The 22,135-nt window shown below is 39.4% G+C and overlaps 1 protein-coding gene across 1 annotated transcript in view; it reads right to left on the reverse strand.

Moving 5' to 3' along the window:
* Nucleotides 1-7,594: 7,594 nt before the first annotated feature.
* Nucleotides 7,595-22,135, reverse strand: part of LOC121520048 (myelin protein zero-like protein 2) — a 44,576-nt gene continuing 30,035 nt past the window's right edge. The window contains exons 2-4 of the mRNA XM_041803281.1: nt 18,149-18,318; nt 17,587-17,797; nt 7,595-13,846 (exon numbers count right to left, since the gene is read on the reverse strand). Coding sequence (XP_041659215.1) covers nt 13,671-13,846; nt 17,587-17,797; nt 18,149-18,318 — 557 coding nt within the window. The 3' untranslated portion in view covers nt 7,595-13,670. The remainder of the gene's footprint in view (nt 13,847-17,586; nt 17,798-18,148; nt 18,319-22,135) is intronic.

The raw sequence follows: 22,135 nt of genomic DNA on the forward strand, positions 1-22,135 counted from the left end.
GTGAAGGGTAATCAAGTCTGGGAAAAATAGCTATTCTTCGTGATTGACATTGCATTTAAAGTAAGATGTAAAGGCTCCGCATGATTCATTGCTTTCTTACACCAACATATATATTTACTGTAATGTTGCTAGATGTTTAGTGCTTTGCTCTTGGGGCTTAATACTGGGTCTTTGCAAAAAGTATAAAAGAAATATATTAAAAATAATCTAAAATTATGTTATGATTTTCCTCTGCTAAAAATCTCCTTTAACTATAAAAAGCAAACAGTCAGTAAGCATTGATTCATATTGTCCTTTTCATACATTAAACTATTACCCACAACACCTTGTGACACTGGTTTTTAAAGTCATCTTTTTGGTAATTTTGTCCAACTATAGCATTTTCATTACTGACAGTACTTATTTGCATACTTACTATGTAATCCTCTAAATATCTTAACTACTTATCTGATAGTTATGTGCTTATTTCCCATAGCTACCTACCTCCTAATGTGCAGATTCACTTACTAACCATTTAATGCTTGGCATTAGTTATTACAAGTCATGCAGGCTTAAGCTTTTTTTTTTTAGGTCTCTATAAAAAATAATTCATGATTACAATATATCTTTTGTACCATAAGTACTATATTTATCTGGACTTGTCAAGTGAATGTCGCTTAAAGTTAAAGCAACCCATCAAGGTTCAAGAAGCTATTTAGCAGGTTTTTTTTTTTTTTGGTTATTTTTGTTTGTTTTCTTTAATTATTTTGACTGTGATAATGCCAACAACGGCAAGTTTTCCCAAACGCTGTCTATCAGTGGTTTTCCAGATGCATGTGTGAAACAAATCCACCTGGCGTCTCAGGTTAATCTTGAATAATATCATACTCAATTACTTAGTTGCATCAGTGTTGACATATATTTTGTTTACATCATGCTTACTTACTTACTCGCATACTTACTAACATGCATCAACTTAATTTTTTCCCATACTTTTTTACTTTATTATTTAATTTCTTACACATGCATTTCTTCTCTTGCAAACTTTATACCTATATTCATTCAGTGACTTCCATCAGACTTGATTATTTCTTCACACTTGCATGTGTACTTATGCTTATTTGCGTGAATTATCATTAGAAATTCATTACTTACATTAAGCTTCCTTACTGACATACTAGAATACTTGCATGCTTACCTTATTCACTTCCCTTCTTACAAATCACTTACTAAGTTATTAACATACTAACTTATTTCCCCTACTTTCTTTTTCTTTAAACTACCTCCTGTACTTACTTTCTTACATGCAAACTTGCTGATATTTTCATCATGTGTAGGTTATACTCCCCCCCATACATACTTCCTAAAGGTTGTAAACTTTTGATTTTTCACAAAATCCAGAATTATTTCAGTTCCCTGTGGATGTCTTTCCCTTTATGAGGCAAAAGCACAGTAATTTTGGTGCTGAGTTTTGCAAACCTGCATCCATTCAAAGTACAGAGTTTATATTGTATGTGTTAACAATATTATGTAACAGTTCCCACACTAGAGTAGGGATGCCGCTTTGTTTTTCTGAATAGATGCTGAGTTACAGGACTTGCCTTACGTGGGAGCACTCACAACTTTTGCATTATGTTAACAATATTATATAATCTGCTTTAGTTTGTTAGAGTCTCCTTATCTCTGATGGAAGATACACTCTTGTGCCCCCTACCTGGGTACTCTCATATCATTACATTGTGTTGTGTGTGAACAAAGGCCCTCTCTGTCTAGCTACAGTAGTGTGGTTTCAGTTTCAGCTCCACTTTTCTCTTTTACTGGCGACATCAGCCGACAACAGGCTTCTTCTTCTGTTGTCAACACTTGAGGGGACTAATAAAGGTGATTTAAATTGTCGTAACCATTATCCACCAGCCAAAAATGTGAGAGTCTTTTGGTCTTTTCATCCATAGAAATGCATTTCATGCACTGAATAGCTGATGAAAAGGTGCCTGATACATTACAAACAACTCAATGTATTTTAAAGGTCCCCTATACAGAAAAACTTTTCTCAGGACTGAAACAAATCACTGGGATATCATTAATCATTACAGGCCCAACTCTGTGCAAAACACTCAGGCAAATAAAGCTGACTCTGTAGCATTGAGTGCATTTGTGTGTGGGGACAAATGGAGAACTGCAGCAGTCACTATAAGTCACAGTGCGACGTTCACTCGTATAGCTACATAGCAGTGAGGTGATTTGTTTCTCCTTCTGCAACCTGTCACGCCAAGCCCATGTTTGTGGGAACTTAAGTGAGTGTGTGCGAAGGAATTTAGTGAGTCTCCACACATCTGTGCCAGGTACAACCCATCCTGAGGTGTGGAATGCAGACTGAAAGGAGAGAGAGGTGAACCAAGACAGAAAACAACGAGGAGAGACAGAAAAACAGACAACATTTCTTCTTCAGTAAGGATTTCATCCCCTCTTTTATTTTATCAAACAAAACTCACATTAGTATTTAATCATCTACATATTGTTGGACCAAATGGAAAATATGAGTCATTTCCAAGAAATTGTTAAGAAACCTCTCCCATAACTTTTGTTCGCATTATCTGCTATTATCCTATAAACACAAAAGAAAATGGATGAAGGTTGAGGCACAAAAATCCATCAGGACTCAGGTGGAAAATTCTTCAGAGCTGCTGTGAGGAAGTGTCTGTTTATGTGGATTTTTGCGCCCCCTCTGGACAAAATGGATTTTTTTTTCAATTTATTTATTTATTTATTTATTGACTTGAGGTAAAGAAATACTATAGTCATGTCTGACATTCATTTACTGTTTAGGCCTAGAAGGTTTATCATTTGCCATGAATTTTTGTGGTTTAAATAAAAAGCTGATGTTTAATAATTCTTTTGACACCTACTCCTTTGCAGTGTTTTTATCAATAATGATAACGATATAGATATGGTAAATATTCTTTCTCGTGGTCTTGTTGGTTTTTTGCATGTCACAAAAAGGGCACCAATACCAGTTTCAACCAGTTTTGAAAAACTTCCTGCATGAGCTTTCCATGTGCAGTACATAAAATCTGCCACCAGGGGGCTCTTAATCAGAACAGTAGCAAAAGATGACACGTGGAGCCCAAGCAGCAACCTCCGGTCCTGAAAAAAATAAAGCCAATGTGGAAGTGCAAAAAAAATTGCAATACAGCAAGTGTCCACTTGGAGCTGACTGCAGGAACATCAGAAGTCCCATCTGAACACCTGTTAAACAGGCGTTTTTACACCAGAAACTAGAAAAGCACTCGGAGACTGCAGACCTCTGCCATTAGCCCTTTCTCCCAATAGTGAAGAACCCTTCAAAAACTTCCTGGATCCGTCCCCATGTGCCCCCCACTACGGCATTCACTGGTTACTCCCTCCCCGGTGGGGTGGAAACACGGTGAGGCAAAGCATTGGCTTCACTACAGGTGCCAACAGATGCGCCCATGGTATCACTGGACGACTGGAAGTCATGGCAGAGGGTGAATATTCCTCTATTCCTCCCAGAATTGTGAGTATTCTCACTACAATTCGCTGTCTTTCTCTCTGTTACGCTCCAACTCGTCTGCTCGACCGGGCGTGCATCTGTCAAACTCTATAAACTCCAAAACTTTGAATAGAAACACACCAAAAAACTGCTGCTGGGATTGAAGTTACTCATGTCCGTCATCTCCTGGTGTAAAGTGGTAACAGCACAGACCTCCACCATTAACCCTATCTCCCAATAGTACAGAATCCTTAAAAAAATTCCTGGATCCAGATGGTGATCCAGATCACTCCCAAAATCTAATCAGTTCTTCCTTGTGCTATTTCTGACATTTCCTGAAAATTTCATCAAAATCGGTCCACAACTTTTTGAGTTATGTTGCTAACAAATGAACAAACAAACAAACAAACTCACCTGATCACATAACCTCCTTGGCGGAGGTAATAAACTGGTTTACAGCCTGATTCAAAATACGAAATGTGTCTCATTAGCTAATGTCTTATTGTGCTCTCACTGTATGGGGAGTGAATTTTTTTTGTACCACAATTGTTAAGTTTACATTTAGGAAAAACCTCACTGTGGACTGATTGGCATGTCTCATTTGATTGACTGATAGCTCGACAGGCAGAAGCTATGTTTCCGTCAACCAGAATGCTAGCTAGCTAGCTGACAGGAAGTCAAACTTAGGCCACAGACTGGCTTCAAGAGCTGTTTGAGTCCGCCTATTGTAATCAAACGGCTGACATCACACAGGGTTTGTCCAATACTCTCTACAGTCTATGGGAGAGCCCCACTATTGAGCTCCATCCACTTCTACTAAATATATTTTGTTTTGAATTGAGGACTCTGTTAAACAAAACAGTAAAACAATGTTTAGTTTCATTCATTAATTTTAGTTAATGAGTGAGAAAAGCTGTTAATAATGGTCCAAGGGGTTAACACTGCAAGCTACAACATGGAAAGAGATTTTAAACAGCTTTTCTCCCTCATGTAAAAGTCAACGATGAAACCAAAACGTTGGCTTACTGTTCAGTTAAGTACTGTATAGAGGCAGTTTTAATGAACAGTCCTCAGTTCAAAACAGGAAGTAAGCTGCTGTGGTGGCTGAGCAGTAGGCCTCGCTGACCTGGAAATGCTTAGTGAGGTTACAATGTTATGAAGGGAGTTTGGCATTACGGAGGTAAACTTGGGCGATTAAACTTGCAACCGATGGCAGGGAATTATTATGAACAATTAAGCAGAGCAAAACATGACTAATATGCAACAACTGAAAGGAAGCTTAAAGTAAAAGTTCCTGCTACAGCAGTCTTTCGCGTAATATAACGATAAATTAGTTGTGTCTGCCACATTGGCTTCATTACGACAGCCACTGTAACAAGACATGTCCTGTTACATATATTTAACACAAAAATAGTCTTTTTTTAAATAGAAAAATTCCATTGCAAAATTTTTACATATTTTAGCTTTATTTTGTAATTATCAACCATCATTATGCACTCCTGAAACTCCCCCTGAAATCTTCCTAAGATCATCATATATGTGCCTCACAGTGAGAGACAATCCCTGATGGACTTGGGTGAGGTTCTCTGAGGGCAAGGCATGATGTAAAAAGACTGACACAGAAGTGGCAACAGAGTCCACAGTTTTTGCCTTCATATTGTTTTCTGTAGTTTGAACATTACCAATATGAAAAACAATAGAGAACTCCATATTGGTGAGAGGGTACACATAATGAAGCAGTGTAGTTACATGCTTGGAGATCAAGCCTGTCACATGCATACAGTCTTTGGTCATGCTCGGGTTGTTGGATGTGAACGTCACCCCTCCAACTTCACACTGATGAGTTTTCTAGATAAAATTCTTGCACATATCTCCATCCTGGCATCACACACAAAATCTACTAAGGAGCGAACAGAAAAAACAAAAAATTCAAGGTAACATCAGGGCGAAAAATTCACCTGTTTGCATTCACATGTGGCTCACCTTGAAAATTTCAGTCAGTTTTCGGTAGTTTTGTGCCTATGTGAATAGAGCTTGTGTTTATTTAGTAACCTTCAATATTAAGGAGGACAGATGTCAGAAAATATCTGCTTTGTGTGCAAGTTGGTTGCTCAGTGGCAATAAATGTTTGATTTATTTCCTTTGTTCCTTCAGCATTCTTTATTAAATTTGCTTTTTGGCTCCTCGCAGAGAGCAGGCGTAAACTTGCTGCATGCAGATGTGGTTCTGTTTGTCTAGGTAGAGGGAGCGATGGCTGTGATGATAGCATAGTAACAGTCAAGAAAACAGTCATGTCCTTCACTCAAAATAGAAAGTGCTCTGTGTGTTGCATTGCATTCTAGTCTATTCAGGTTGGTGTCCCTGGGGGAAAATGTTTTTTCTACTTGTTTTCTTCAATAGATGCACAATAGTTTGTGCAAAAGCCAGTAGTTTGGATGTTCAAATTTCTCTCTTAGGTGTTTGAGAAAGCCACCAAGTCTACAAAAATGATAATTTAACTTGTGTAACATTAAACATTTAAATTGATTAACTAAGCCTCAGACAAGCCCTGAGTGTGTTATCACCACACCCATATTAAATTCTCATATCAGCAGACATGGCCACCCATAAGGGGGGATACAGGGGGAAAGCTTTCTGGGGCCCAGTCAAATGGGGGGGCCCATGGAGGAAAGAAAAATAATGGCCTATTAAAAGTTATTCTGTGATAACCATAATTTATATTTAACCTGGATAACAACCAGTCTTATCAAAGCAACAAAAGATTATTTAATTAATCTATTTATTTATGCTGTAGTACAGTTTAGCCATTTTCAAAATGTAAACCAATTTTGTTTTTTTGAAATGTTAACAGTGGGGCTCGGCACGCTGATATGAACCGTTGGGAAAGTTATGTCAGACTGCATGGCTAAGCTTAACATTGAATAACATAGAAAGAACTGAAAAAGTGCTGAAAAGTAGTTAGAGAGTGGCAAAAGTGGGTTAAAAATGGCAAAAATGAAGTAAGAGCTGCAAAAGTGGAGCCATGAATGCAAAAATGGGCAGAAAACAAATGGTGAAAAGCGGTTAAAAATTGGTGACAGTGGGTCACAGAGGTAAGGAAATTGTGAAAAGCGGTTGAAATTGGCAAGAAAGTAACATAAAATAATCATCTAGAGTACTGAAGAGGTTAAAAAAGTAGCAGAAATAGGTTAAAATTGACAAGATGTGGTAAAGAGAGGCACAAATGAGTTTAAAGTTAAATGAAAGGTAAAAATGGGCAGAAAAAATTATGAAAAGGGGTCTAAAAGTGGTATGAATAAGTAATTTGAACATCAGAACCCAATAACAGTTTGACACACTTTTTAGCTGCAAAATGAGGTAACTGTTAGCCAGGATGCTAGCACCAATGCAACTGATCCAACACACATGCACTGACATCATCAATAAATCTCGTCTTGAGGGGGGCTATCTTTTGAAAGCCATGTCTAAGCTCTGTAAGTTATTAGCACAAGCTTTGGGATATAAATAAGATGATATTGGGGCTCAACTGTTGTTTATCAGATAAGAAGCTGGCTTCCATACAACCAAGTGGAGTTATTTAGCTCAGGCCCAGCCTCCCACCCCTGCTCTTTTAAGCTGTAGTCAACTCTTTTCTAAACCAAACCACATGCTCAAACACACACTTGTTATGTCTGTCATTCAGTAACTAAAGCTACGCCCATGGGGACTTTGATCAATGCATAGACACGCACATACACACAAACAAACATACAGAGTAACATATTCACAGTCATGAACATTCACATGAATCAAACCTATACTGAAGTAACAAAGGCAAGCATTAGCATACTAGGCCCGCTACAAATTAAACAGCAATCCTCTGCAGTCATACTAACAGGTAAACAAGTGAGGAGATCTGCAGAAGCCCTCACAGTAAGCACACAAATGAAGGTAGTGCATTAAAGATAATCATGCATAATAAACGATAGATACTATTTATCCCTTACATAATAGATGAGCTCTATCAATTCTTGCCAAGTTGTGTGTGATTATTTGTTTCATGTTTCAACTTGTGTCACATCAGATCAAATAAGCGCAGTATAAAGAAGGTAACACCACGTGGAAGAGATTTAAAGGCATTTTTATTAGAAAATCTTTATAAAAGCTCTATAACAAACAAATACAGTGACATTTTAACAAACATGGTAAAATACTTCTGGCATCATCTAAAAATAAAATAGGAAACATCTTTAGATTGCTCAGTATTACATCACAAATACAAAATTCTGTCACAAAAAGAGGAAGAAATAGATATTACAATCATTTGTTAGTAGATGTGGTGCATTCACAGGCACGTTGAGAGAAATTAAAAAGCTCTCAAGGACATTTTGCATTCAAAGGGTTTTCAGATCTGACTGCGCACTCCCACACAGCACTCAGGACAGGTGTGGGCATGTGTTTGCCTGCTGACTGATCAAGTATTTGGCCTTCAGACTCAATGACAGCAATGTCACATCTGTTCTGTTTGATCTACGTATGCAATCTGATGTGACATTAGCCCCTCAGATAATAGTTAGACAGTAAAACTGTGTTTAACAAATGCTCTGACACTTGTAGTATCATAATAGTGTGCATACCAGATTGAAATGCAAGACCTATAAAAACCCTTTTCTAACTATAACATGACAGGCAATCCTACAGTGAAAGTATTCATTTGGCTCATCATGGCAGAAAACACCTTCTTCTGTCAGCTGATTGTACAGACAAATCGGGGGAAAAAATGGAAGTTGACAGGCTGCTATAACTGCACTGGCATCTTTTATAACATCTGCATGTTTGAGTGACTGGCCGAAGAACTGAACGCTTTTCTCCTTTAAGCTTCTATGCCATGTAAGTTGTGGCAGTGATACAGAGGACATCAGGAAGAGTATAGCTTTCAGTCATGTGGCTGGCATGAAGGCCTTGAGGGCAAGAAAAAAAGCTTTGGATGGTGGTAGCTACCATTAATTGCTACGTGGTGCTCAGCGCCGGACATTCTCTTCAAAATGATGCATGTTTACAACCGCAGAAAAACAGAGATTTTAATTCAAACTGTAAGATTATGCTACTTTGGACCAGTGCAGCGACACTATTTAAATTACAAAAATTAGAACCATAGCCAGCCCACTTTGCCTCAGTGATGTTAACATACGGGTCCACTCACCTTTTTTAAGATGTTAAATCTTATGTTAGCTATTTTTCATGTTATACATACAGTACTGTACAGAACTTTTAGGCATGTTTGAGTCCAAAATTGAGGCTGAAGTAAGGTATGTAATAGCGAGTCAAGACTGAGGGCCCCATTGGGTGGAAAGGAGGATTGGCACAACCCAGCTCATGCTCTGGATGTCCTTGCATATTACCAGGGGCATGGGAAAATAATCTGTTGAAAAAAAAGAAAAATAGAGTCCACACTTTAAGGGCGGAGTACGGGGTGGATGTGACAAACAAGAGCCTGTCCGGATGATGTAGTAGGGTTGCCGCAAGCCCTAAAACCACAGGCGGTCTCTGGTTGAACCACCAGAGGTAAAAAAAAAAGGCCTGGACAAGGGAAATGCCGTCAAGCTTGACCATGGCTGCCGGGAAACACATGTGCCCCCCCCCTCCCCAGTTGCGAGTTGTAGCACATCAGGCCCCATGATGAATCTTTAGTGCCTAAAACACAGAACTGTTGATGGATTTAATTGTTGTTTCTAGATATTTTAGCCACTAAAGTAGTCACTCAAAATCAAATAATATTTACGGTCTATAAGCACGCAGAATATTACCTCACGCTCTGAAAGAAGTTTCTGACTTTCATTTTGTCAATTTACCAAAGAATGAGGGAGGGAGAGAGAGCACATATAAAGGAAGAGAAAAAAAAGGCAAATCTTCATTTGAATGTCTGTCCTGATGTAACTCTGCTCACCTGTGAATTATTGAAAACAATGCTGCAACTATAAATCAATCAAAATCATGAATAATTTCGGTTAGGTTTTTTCTTTTGTCTTTATAGTCCCATAACCTTTATTAAAATTAAAGTGATATTATTGCAGCACACATATTCTCAAAGCCCCGATTGTCCTGAAAAAAGGACATTTAGAGCTGACTTTACATCACAGGGTTGATGTTCTACAAACTTTTTAAATAGAGTAGAGGTTAAAATGTTAAACACCAGTCAGTAATACTGTAACACCAGGAAAATTTTGAGAAGGCTTAAGGGTTTTTTTTTTTTTTTTTAAATGGATACCACCCATATCCTAGTGGAGAATTCTTCCCCTAAACCTAACACAAGATAAAAAGTACGGACAGTTTAATGCATTTCTGGTTTTTTTTTTTTTTTTGGGTGAATCATGCTAAATAAGAGAGGGAGCGAGAAATCTTTGAACCAGCTGCAGTATTTCTGTTTCTCCTGTTGGCACACTGGGGAAGACAACACAGCTGTGCATGAGGAGCTAGCTGACAGTGGTGTAAGATGTGGAATTAACTTCAAAGACAAATATAAGTTCTAAAGCTCAGTCCAGGTGTAATACCGAATGCCTCTGTCCAGTTCATTGTCAGATTGTGACAAGAGGTACAGATTATGGGGCATAAGCTAGGCAGCAGAGTGATGGCAGAGACAGATTTGGAGACAAATGTTTAGTGGACTACATGTCACGTTTTTACGTGTGGAGCAAATTGTTAAAGGGATTTCATTTTTAGTAAGTTACTTTTAAAAGTAACACTACCCTGCAGACTGCTAGTCTGTGCTTATTAAATCCAGCTGTGAATATCCATTAAGCCTAACAAATGAACATATGTGGCAGACAGTTAACTTTTTTCTGTACTAAAAAAAAAAAGTTACAATCACCTGATAAAGGTATCTTCATTGGCAGCTGTCCTTTTTTTTAACTATCCACACTGCTGTCACAGTTAGCAGACAGCAACAGCAGATGCTGAGGTTCCACTGCAGTTATGGTGGCCCATAAAAAGACCACAGGATTTGTCAATATTGACTTTACAGGCCAAAAAAGGTCCATGTTTAAAACAACAGTTATTGAACACAACTTTGTGCTTTTTCCTTTAAGAGCCAAGCTCTGAAGCCATCAAATTTAATCCATCATTTCTTTTATCTGAATATCTCTCAACTTACTTTAAAGTATTTTCCCATCCGATCCCTTTTCAAAGCCGTCATCAAAGCATTGCTCACGTCTTTGTTCTTGTTCGCAATCTCCCAAACAGAACTTTCTTTCCATTTTCCTCCCATTCTTAAACGATGTGCTTGTTTTCCGTCACTGCAGCAGCGCTCTCATCACTTCGTCTCCACTCAGATGATGAACTGTGGAATCCATGTGTGCCATTCGGGCATCAATCCAGCAAGCTTCCTGACTGGCATCATGTCACTGTTTCTGTCTCTCTGTCTGTTCCCTCCTCCTCAATCAGAGTCATCATTGTCATCATCGTCATCTGAGCTCGGGTCCTCCTCCTCTGAGGAGCTGGAGTCTGGGGTGCTGGGGTCTGAGATCATGCCGTCTGAACTGTCAATCTCTATGGACGTCTCTGACAAGTAAAGATGTATGGCCCTTGACGGGTGGCTGAGACACACACGTAGAAGGGACAGGGAGACAAGCAGCAGGGGAAGGTAAGAGCAACATAGCACACATGTCAGGGAGGGGAATTCATGCATGACACATTCATGAATTATTTATGACCATGCATGTGCATAAGTCAGAGACAATGGGGACAGGACAAAGACAGACAGACAACAAAAACACAGCAGCAGGAACAAAAGGTTAGCATCACACAGGGTTAAATGGTCTAAATTGAGAGCGAAGCTTGGATCAATATCTCTGTTTACAAATCTGCATGTGATCAGGGTTACAACATTTGATCCCTCGTTTTAAAGTGATATACATTAAGTCTGAATGAATCTAATAAGTGAGGATGAAAGACTTTCCTTGAGAGCCTTGGCTTTAAAGTTTGACTTATTGCAATAGTTTACCCAGTAACATGTAAAGCGCCTACTGCAGAGAGATCTGAAAACCCAAGAGAGAAGCAAAGATGCCCACATGCCCAGAAAAAACACAAGATCATAGAGACAAAACAGCCCATTGTTCAAAACAGACATCAGAAACGTAATTGGTTTCTTTGAAATTTGCCAGAGTTGCAGCTGAATTCAATTAAGTGCTGGAATATTTTATTCTTACAAAAATATGAAGTGAAATGTCTGTTTCCAACAAGTGCTCTCCAATAGGTTTGGTTTTTTTGATAGCACCTTGATTATGTCTCAAAATCAGGCTAATTACACAAAATAATCTATTTTAAAAAATACAGCAATGTCACTTCAGTAGTGAAACAAAACAGAAATGTACACCAGGATCTCTCTATGTCAGGAAAACCTTCATTAAAGGTGGATTGCACAGTCGAAAAATGAAACTAAGGATTATAAAAAGCTTTGTTTTGGGTTTCATAATATTCTCTTCATATGTTGTTTAACCCATTTAGACCTAAGGCTTTCTAAAAAATACATTCTAAAACCTAATTGTAGTTCGAAAAAAATCTCCGTTTTTGGGGAAAAACAGCACATTATTTCAATGTTTACTAAAATCTTCATTTTTTAGCATGTAGCAGTAGCCTGACATGCCAGATAGACTGTTTCACATATGTATTGCATGGGATATATTTCACACCCATCTGAAATATTCTCAGAGGGTAATTGGCCAAACATCCTATCTGTCACATTCATCACAAGCCAATAGACATAAAGCATAGTGGGCATGGGACCCCCGTGAATAAACTGCATAATGTGAGCTTGATAGTCAGCCATTATGATTGTTTACTATCAGTGGAGCTAGTTGATGAATCAAACTCATGCTGAGGCCAGCCAAGAGAAGAGCAAACACTCTTTTCTGCCAGGAAAAGCTTACATTGAGGTTCTTTGCTCTTCTTATGAAGAAATGTCCAGTTCTGATAAAACTGCCGCTATAGCTGCATCCGAGCTAGACACTTCCCTGGCTGCCATCTCCTGCACCTGAAACATGTCTATAGCTACCACCATTTCTCCTAAAATGAAGCAGATTGGTCCATCAATTCTAACAGTGAAAATAGACCCGCTGTGTATCTTCTATGAATGGGATGCACCAACCGGGGTGCAGGCAGTGGAACTGCTCTGAATGACAAGAGAAAATAGAAATTTGCTCTATGTTGCATTTCACTGGCAAACTGAGCGCAGCCATTATATGTGGAAATAATGTATGTGTAGATAAGATCAGCCAAAAAATGTTTCATATTGGAGCTTTGAAAGATGGATTTGCATGATAGCATGGAATCTGGCTGAGTTACTGTCTTTGTAAGGTTATTGTGTAATATATTTAGGCAGTTGTCCTCTATCACTCTCTGAACAGGTCATCAGCTATTATTTGACTAACTGCCCAACTTCAAATCCTTTTATATCCATTGACTTTTCCATGTTAAGGCTAAAAGCAAAACATTTTATCCCATTGGCCTTCCACATATGTATTTAGCCAATCATGTTGCAGTTTAGTCACATCCAAAATGTGCAGAAGTGTCATTCAGTTTTAAAAGCATATACCAGTAAATGTTGCATCCAGCCTAAATGGGTTGAACAAGTTTTCAGTAGAAGTGAGGAAACCTCTCATTCATTGTTCCACAGTTTGTATTGTTTGTTGAAATAATAAGTCCAGTATTTGGTTTGTACTGTGCTGGTATGTTGGGGTCTAACATGTATTACTAGGGAAGTAAACAGGAGAAATACACCATTGTTCTACGTCTACATCTCCGAAACATTTACTGTAAACAGGAAATGTGTTGGAAGCCCATTCAACTGAACAGGAAAAGATGAACCGATAAAACAGCATTTTCTCTGCAGAAATGAAAGGCACTTGTGATATAAAAGATACACAGCAGTCTGGCTAAAGCTTTATATCTACAGCTCTCTACACAAAGGCACATTCTTAATTTATCTCCGGTTAACGACAGCTGCCCATCAACTGGTCCACATTTTGGATGCAGTTACAGAGGAACGTGGAAGTGAAGCGTCCAGTAGGGAGATAGCCCCAGGCCCCAAGCAGGATCACCACCAACCGGACCCCCAGAGTTAGAAGGAAAGCGAGAGAGGAAGCGTGTGATTCTTCTGTTCCTCTCTCTACCCCCATCTTCCTCTCCCTCTGTCTTTCTCTTGGTCTTACCACGCTGTGGGGTCTTTTCTTTCTTTTCGCGGAGCCTCTTCATTGCCTTCCCGCTGTCCCATTCTCCTCTTCTTGCACCTCCTGCAGGAGACAATGATGATGAGGAGGATGACCACAGCAGCGATGCCACCCCCAATGGCCAATGCCAGAAGGAGGAGTTCGGAGAAGGAGGCTGCAGGAGAGAGAGAAACACAGAAATGCTGTCTGAGTGAGGAGTATACCAAAGCATATTTCAATTTTAGGCATAAAGTTGTTGCTCTGGGGATCACAAATGGACAGACATTCATGAAGATGACTTTAATTTTGCCTTAACTTTTCATCTACATCCATCTATGGGTTGACATTTTTGCTTCTAGTGAAATGTCTTTCAGATGGATCTCAATGATATTCAAATCAAATATTTATGGAGCTGAAATTCTGGTAACTACAACATTTTCTCCTGCTACCCAAAGGCTCCTATCTTGTAGGGTTTTCTGGCTGCATGCATAGACAATTACCGGTTGAATTACCATAAAATTGTGCACAAACATGAGTTGACACCCTGCCTTTTCCTGAAGCCCCTCATCAGATCTGACTTTGGAAGTGTAGAGGCCCATTAAAAGGATTGAAATCAAAAGCTAACAGCTGTTTAGACTATGTGCGTGTCTGTTGCGTGATGGCTGTGATGCAGGTTGGCTTTGACACATGTTAGCTTAAATCCCCATTCAAGTTACTTGATTCATTGTACAGCCCGTGCCCGGAAAGTTTCATAGTCAAAGCATTTTGTACAAACAAGGTAAGTTTCTCCACAGAATTGACAAACCGGATGTATAGCCTCACAGAGTTTGTCTCGTCTATGAGCAGGCCTGCCCACAAACATTTCAGGGCCCCTCATAGACTCAGTTAACCAGCCGTCCTAGGATTTGATTTAGTAATATCAATGCATTAGAGGTGCATGATCTTCATGTTATCAGCATAGGCAGATATGAAGACGTTCTGACGCTTTTTACAGCTGATACAGTAGCTGTACCAACGAATACATTTGTGGAGTTTTAGGTAGGACCACCAAACCTCCGTCAGCTTAAGTGTTTTTAGAAGGACTGCAGTTTTTTAATTTGTTCAGCCATAAACATTTAACTGGGAGTTTATCGGTCAAACGTTTAAATCTGAATATCATCAAAATATCTGCATTAAGGTGTACAGATTGCCTAGCGGCTAGGTTGTGCCCCATGTACACAGGCTGTGGCTCCTTTCCTGCATGTCTCTCCCCTACTCTCTCACCCCTGTTTATGAATCCACATTCCTCCTCTATAAAAAAGCCATAAAAATGCCCTAGAATATATCTTAAAATGGATTTGTACATATTAGTACATTATATATCAGCAATAATCCCTACAGTACTTAAATTAGTAACATTAGTGCAAGCCTACTGGCTTGAATTTGCCTCAAAAGTCAGGCTCAGATCAATTTAAAATCTGATTGAAAAAATTTGCTAACAGGTCATTATTGGGGTTAATGCACCTCATTTTCTTGTCTTTTCTTTGCCAGGTTCTCTAAATCAGGTTCTGGTATGGCTTTACAATATCTGTTTTAAAGAGGGGGGCTATATTTAGAAACAATACAGTTTTGGAAGGAGTAAATGAAAAATCTACATTTATGCTGCTTTAATAAGTATTTATACATATTTTTGTTACAATATTGCAGATATTAGCCCCACAGCTTTCCCCTTTATTAACTCTTACGGGCGGCTTTGCTTGTGATATATGCTACTGAGGTGGACATACATATCTGCTAAAACACGGTATAAATGCTGGTCTATTATTCCCAGTCTATTTTGGCTAAGAGATGCTAAATCTGAGGCTAAAACTAGATGAACCTTCTATCCTCCAGATTCTTGGCATGTGTGAAATGTATATTAAGCGTGTGAGATACGACATTCACAAAGGTAGCCTGAAAGCCTTTAATTTTTACCATGCATGCCAAAGTACAAAAATAGAGCTGTGATACAGCTGTTACACAGCTGACACACACCCAGTCCGAAACAGCAGATGCATATTTTAAGAGTTCCCATTTAAAAAAATCATCAGATCAAACTTTGCTTTAGCATTTGTGAGCTGTATGTTCTAGGTCTGGAGACTTTGTAAAGTATTCTGAGATAACTTTTGAAACAATGTGACGCTTAATCCACACCCTGTTTTATTCTTGGAGCCTGCTACAGCACCTTGTTGTTGAGAGTGATTGATTTTCTGACATAATAAATGCAATAGAGCCTAATTATATAATAATAAACAGAAGACTTTTCTCAGAGCTGGATATGATTCAAGAATGAAACCCAACAAGAATGGTCAGGTACAGAGTGGAGTGATAATGCCTGATGGACAAAAAAAATATTCTCAAAAAACCTATGAAAGAAGAAAAAATAAGGTCTAAGTTGACATTTTTGTTTCACTGTTTTCAATATTGTTTTAATTCATTATTCTCCTGTGTAGGAGACACACAGAGCTCCATCCCTGTTTCTGTGAATTTCCTTTAGCTTTTTAAATTGACTTTAATTAGTGTCTACTGGGGGTATTAAATATTTAGTTTTAACTGCTAGCAGGATTTCATTACTCCAATGCCAGCTGAGCAGTAAAACATTTTTTTTTTAACCAATAAAAACTATTTTTAATTTGTCCTTTCAACTTGCCATCTAAGTGGTACTCCTGGGCAGGAGTGCAAGAGACTTCAGTTTATGTCAAAACCTTTTTTTTGTACAGGAGCCTGTGTTATATAAATAACAAATGCAAAGACCTTTTTTTTTTAGAAAGATCTGGTTTCTCCCTATTTCCTTAGTTTTATACAGCAAAAAGTTATGGGTATTCTATGATCATTTTGTATCAGATTGAATCAAAAAACACAGAATTGTTCAATATTTTCAAGAATTATCAGTGACTTGGATGCTGGCTTGGCAATCAAAATCTGAATCAAATGGTGAGGGCTTCACATAGGATCCACAAACGATAAAAACCAGGCTTATGTACTGCTGCAAACGGCTTAAAGCATAATGTAGACTCTTACTGTCTACTACTATACCTATTGAGCTCAAAAGTGCCTGTCCATTTTTTTTTTTTTTTTTTTTTTTTTGGTGGATCTGGTTCCTGAAGTAAAATTTGCATCCAAATCCCCCATAGACATTTTGCAACTTCTATTTCAACATTTTTAATTCATGAACCAAGCTAACCAGCTACCCGGGTTCAGGTTAGTATTTGATTCAGAGCATAACAGGCATCCAAAGATAGATGAAAAAAGCAAGGATACAAGATTGTTAACATACACTATATGGACAAAAGTATCATTATAGTCCTAGCCCTGTGCCCTACGGCACAGTCATGTTGGAATCGAAAAAATCGAAACTGTTGCCACAAAGTTGGAAGCATAGCATTGTCCAAAATGTCAAGGTGTGCTGAAGCATTAAAATTGGCCTTCTCTGAAGAAAATAGGACTTGGGGACGTGAGGTTTGCATGCAGTCACTCAGTATGAAGCTCCCGCCACACAGTTTCATGCTTACACTAATGCCAGTGGAAGATTAAACTCTTCAGCTATGGAATCCACAGAGTGTTGGTGACTTTCACATATTATGCAACTTAGCTGTCATTGACCCCACTTTGTGATTTTACATGGTCCTACATGTAATATCATGAGTACTGCATCCATTTCCCAAGAGGGGTGTGGTCAGGGGAGGAGTCAGACATCTAATTACCATTTAAAGACACAGACATAGGAAGGGCTGAAACAGAGGAGTTTTTAAACATGCAAAAATCCAATACTGGAGTGTTTTTCAGCAATAAACTTCACAGGTTTTTTGGGGGGACCTCTGAGAACAATATAAACTTAATATAAATGTGAAATATGAGGAGCATATTTGACAAAATATCTATTCTTATATATCTGACCTGTGGTGACCACACGTAGTTTAATCTCTCCGACGGCTCCATGGACATCTGGTGGATTCTTCACCTGGCAGATGTAAGTGCCGTTGTAGGTAAACTTGACCTGCTGAAGAATAATGGAGGCGTCGCGACCCATGATGTCACCAGCCCAAACAACACGCTTCCTAAAAATGCCTTCTACAGGGGGATATGGCCGTTGTTGATAGTGGAACACCTAGAATTAGAAATAGATGTGTACATTTAGTAGAAGCAATGTATTATTATTTTATTTGTCACAGGTAGAATGCCAGACAGTGATAAGACAAGGGAAGGTGGATTTTTTATTCACACAGAGAAAGGAAAACAAGTCAGACCCCAGACCTGCTGCTTTCCCTCTCTATTCTCAATATATTCTCACACACATACACACACTAACACAGGCTGTCTTGGTCGCTCTATAGGGAGTCTGATGACTCACCGACTCCTCTCTTAGTTGGCTGAGGGGGTGGATGCTCCCCGACACAATGAGAAAAGTTGGATGTTTGATCTCACTTTTTCTTGCAAATACACACATACACACACTCACCGACTCTTCCCGCCCAGGTTTGAGAGGTCGGAAGGTCCAGGAGATGACAATTGCATTGGGGTTGATTGGAGCAGAGCTCTGGAATGTGCACTTCAGACGAGCATCAGTCCCGTTGACTGCCTCCATCTCCCCAGATGTGTAGATACGCATCCCGCTGACCTGCAGCACCCCTGCAAAACACAGACATATGGAAGTGTTCACTTTAAAAGCTGGATACAAAGAAAGAAATCAATATATGAATAAATGGTGCACAAGACAGAGACAATTACGTACAGGAACAATGTAACAGACTCAGTTTAATTCCAGCCTCATCAGTAAATTCCTGCCTAGTGAGTGCAAGCTGTGCACCCAGTGACCTTACCTCTGCCTACACAGTGCTGCTGTAAGAAAAATATCTATTTGTAAGCTGTCAGTTGTACCATATGAGATATAGAAGCTTATGATGAAATCCTTCAAATTGGACCATACAAGGAAGCAGGGATTAGATACCAGTAAATGCATCTGTTTCACAACATCCTGAAAGATCTTGCTGATTTCAGATCAGCAGGCTAGAACTAGGACACTTCATGAATAATAGCCACTTTAGCGGCACTACTCTAGGTCAGAGGGAGGGCTGAAATATACAGTCTGCTGTATATTATATGGATATGGACTGTATCAATCTTTACAGTACTTGGTGGACCTATTAAATGGGAAATGAATGGAGTGGAAGAGTGGTGAGGGATATTGGCAACAATTTGCCTCTTCAACAAAATGATGGATAGAGCGCAGCAGAATGGGATTAGCTTTGACACACATACAGCTCTGGAAAAGCTGAAGAGAACACTGCAAAACATGCTTCTCTGGAGCAAGTATTCATAGGGTTGTGTTTGAATTAAATGCTTTTTTTTTGCTTCATTAGATGCAGCATTTCTCAGAACCTCAAACTCCCATCTACCACCACATACAATTGTCTCATTCAGGTATATTGTTTGCAAAAATGGAGGGCTGGAAATTCAAAAAGCCCTGGAACGTAACACTGATTTGGTCATTACCTTTCAAGCCATCAAAAAAAGCTGAGCTGCTTGACTTTTTGCACCAAAAGTGGAATAACATCAATATAAAATACTTATGGTTAGCATGCCAAGACACAGGAAAACTGTTACTGCTGAAATCTGAAGTCTTCCATCTTCAAAACCTTAGTATTCTGTGGATAAAAGCAACAATAGGTAACTTTTCCACCTTGAAAAGATAATAGAATAACTTCCAGTGGTGAGACTGGAATCTGCTCCATTGCCACAATGCACCACAGTCATCTGCTTTCAGCACTGTGTAACTCTGGCAGCAATCTGTGGTTCTTTGGGCACTAGTTCAAAAGCCAGCTTTCAGCTTTATTCTTCAGCTGCTGACTCTGAGGCTAAGAGACTGGAGAAGCTAATCACATATAAAGCTAAGAAAAAAATAGAAAATGACTAAGCAAGAAGTTGGTGAAAGCCTCACAAAACAGTTTGCAAGTTCAAGGCCAAGCAGGTTATTTTGCTGTTGGACAGTTGCTAACTGGTTACACTAAAGCTCTGTTAGTAGGACTGGTCTCACTGTAAATGCGAAAGCAGCTATCTGACAGCAGAGGTGCATCCCTGTGGGTGTCATCCACAGCAGAAGCCAACATAAAGCTGTATCCTTATCAGCATCGTCATCTGATGTTCAGCTGCTTTAGGCCAAAAATTTAGGCTGAAGTAAGTCGTAGATGTTGAGGGTAAGAAGCCTGTGGGGGCACCATTGGGTGGCAAGGAGGATTGTCACAACCCCTGCCATGCTCTGGATGTGCTTGCATGGGGAAAAAAAATTGTTGAAAAAAAAAATTCCATGCCTTAAGGGCACAGTTAGGGGTGGATGTGGTGAGTAAGCATGGCCTAGGGTACCATCCTTGCAGGCAGTGTTGCCACCAGCCCCTGGTCATGCTTTGGGTGTCCCAAGGGCCTGAAAACTGCCAGTGGTCTCCAGGCATATTACCAGGGGTGAAAAGGCCCAGGCCAAAGAAATTCTGTTGAGCTTGAACTTGGCAGCTGAGTGACATGTGTGTCGACATGTGTCAAGCTTAACTGGCCTCCCTCGCCCCTTTCTCCAACCCATACATCAGGCCCCGTGATGAATCCTTAGTGCCCTACTTTTCTAAAACCTATGCACATGACTGTAAATAAATCCATCTTGTGCCAAAAAGTTGTCTCTTTACTTTTTGTTACCCCTAGTTTCTACTTAGATACGGTGTGTTACTTATGACTGCATATCTGTAAATATACGGGTAATGCCTTCTAGTGTCTGATGCAAGGAAGTGCACTTCTTTACAGATGGATAGAAACTACCTGTAGCCATGAGGAGAGGATCCTTTTGACAGTTTTTCACCATTAGTTTGGAGAATTACTGAGACAAAAATGGGACTAAAATTTTAGTAAGAAATAAGAGAAGATAGTGACCTGCCAGGAACGTTGCATTTTTTTAAATAGTCCAAAAAGGTGTACAAACAGAAAAAAATAGAGGTATGAAAGATACTTCATCCTTTGTTTACGTAACTTGACATTTTCCATTAATAAATTACCTACATCACGTTGTCTTGTTTGGTAGTTGGCACAAAAGTTGCCATAAATTTCAACACAGAAATGGTCATTTTACTTGAACTCTTGCAATAAAACTAGAGAAAGACATTTTGCAGCATGCATATCCCAGACAGAGACAGAGACATGCTTAATGCTGAGTATCTGTCTGGCAGACAGTCAATATCACATCAAGAACCTCACAATTACTCCTAGTACCCAAGACTGCAGAAATCTGTCTGTCAAAGTAGATCCAACCTTATTCAAAGGCAATTGAGGGAGTATGTGTGAGCCTAAATCTCAGTGGAAGTTTGTGAACAGGCTGTCGACTTTAAATAACCTGGTTTATTTATAGAGGGAGCTCCATATACCCTTACAATATAAGACGCATTATTAAAGCCCATGGTAGGGTGCAAAACAGGCCGTCTGCAGAGTGAGCAGCCGCAGTGAGTGCAGGGTGACAAAGAGTTTTCTTTACTTTATAAACACACTTCATATGAGGACAAGAACCCAGCGCTAGGTTAGAGCTCAGAAACTTGACCTACATGTGCTGAGTTTTATGCATGAGAGCATTTTGTCCACCCAGTCAGCCTGCATCCATGATACTGTTGTTTGCAAAACTGATGTATGCATTCTTAAACTGTTGAAAATTGAAACCTTAAAAGCTTCACAAATCTCTTTTCAGCCTTTTAAAGTAAAGGTCAAGTGATTAAGAACAAAATTTTTAAGCTCCAGACACAATGAGAGGAGAGTCCAGGAAGGCAAATTGGGCCATATCGTCCCCTCTGCATTATAAATACTGCAAGCATTAAAGCAGAAGCTTGCTGGGAAATTGTCAGCAGGGGCCTGGTTCCTCAGGCAGCATGTTCTGTTCCTTATCAGACTGAAGAGGGCTTCCTGTGGGCCAGGATGAGAGACTGGGGTGACCAAATGGCCCCTGCACAGCATTAAACAGGCAGGCGTTTCTCTCATCGCCGGGCCCTGACAGCACTCGAGCAGCCTAATGTGTTTTAAATGAGCCTGATGAAACCTGGGAGGAGTGAGGATTAAAAGCAGAGTAGACACGCTGCAAGAAGCGTCCATCATGTTACTTATTAGGGCTGTTTGTTATGACTTAAATTAGATTTTTCTTGAATGACAAAACATGTTTTGCAGGAAGACTGCACAGTAATTTTCAGGCCTTTTGGACCTTCAGGAACAGCAACTCCTGGACCTCCTGTGGCCTTCCTTATTTTTTCCTGACTTTTTATGTGTCATTGTCATTATACGTCATGTAGACCAGTGGTTCTCAACTGGTGGGTCAAGGCTCAATAATGGGTCCCAGAGCTGTTTTTTTGTGGGGGAGCGAAGGTATATCTGGAAAAAACAGTGGCATAAAAGACTATAATGTAGGGAAGGTCTAAGCAGCCACTCAACC

Source organism: Cheilinus undulatus, linkage group 2 (genome assembly GCF_018320785.1).
Source record: "Cheilinus undulatus linkage group 2, ASM1832078v1, whole genome shotgun sequence".
NCBI classification, from domain to species: domain Eukaryota; kingdom Metazoa; phylum Chordata; class Actinopteri; order Labriformes; family Labridae; genus Cheilinus; species Cheilinus undulatus.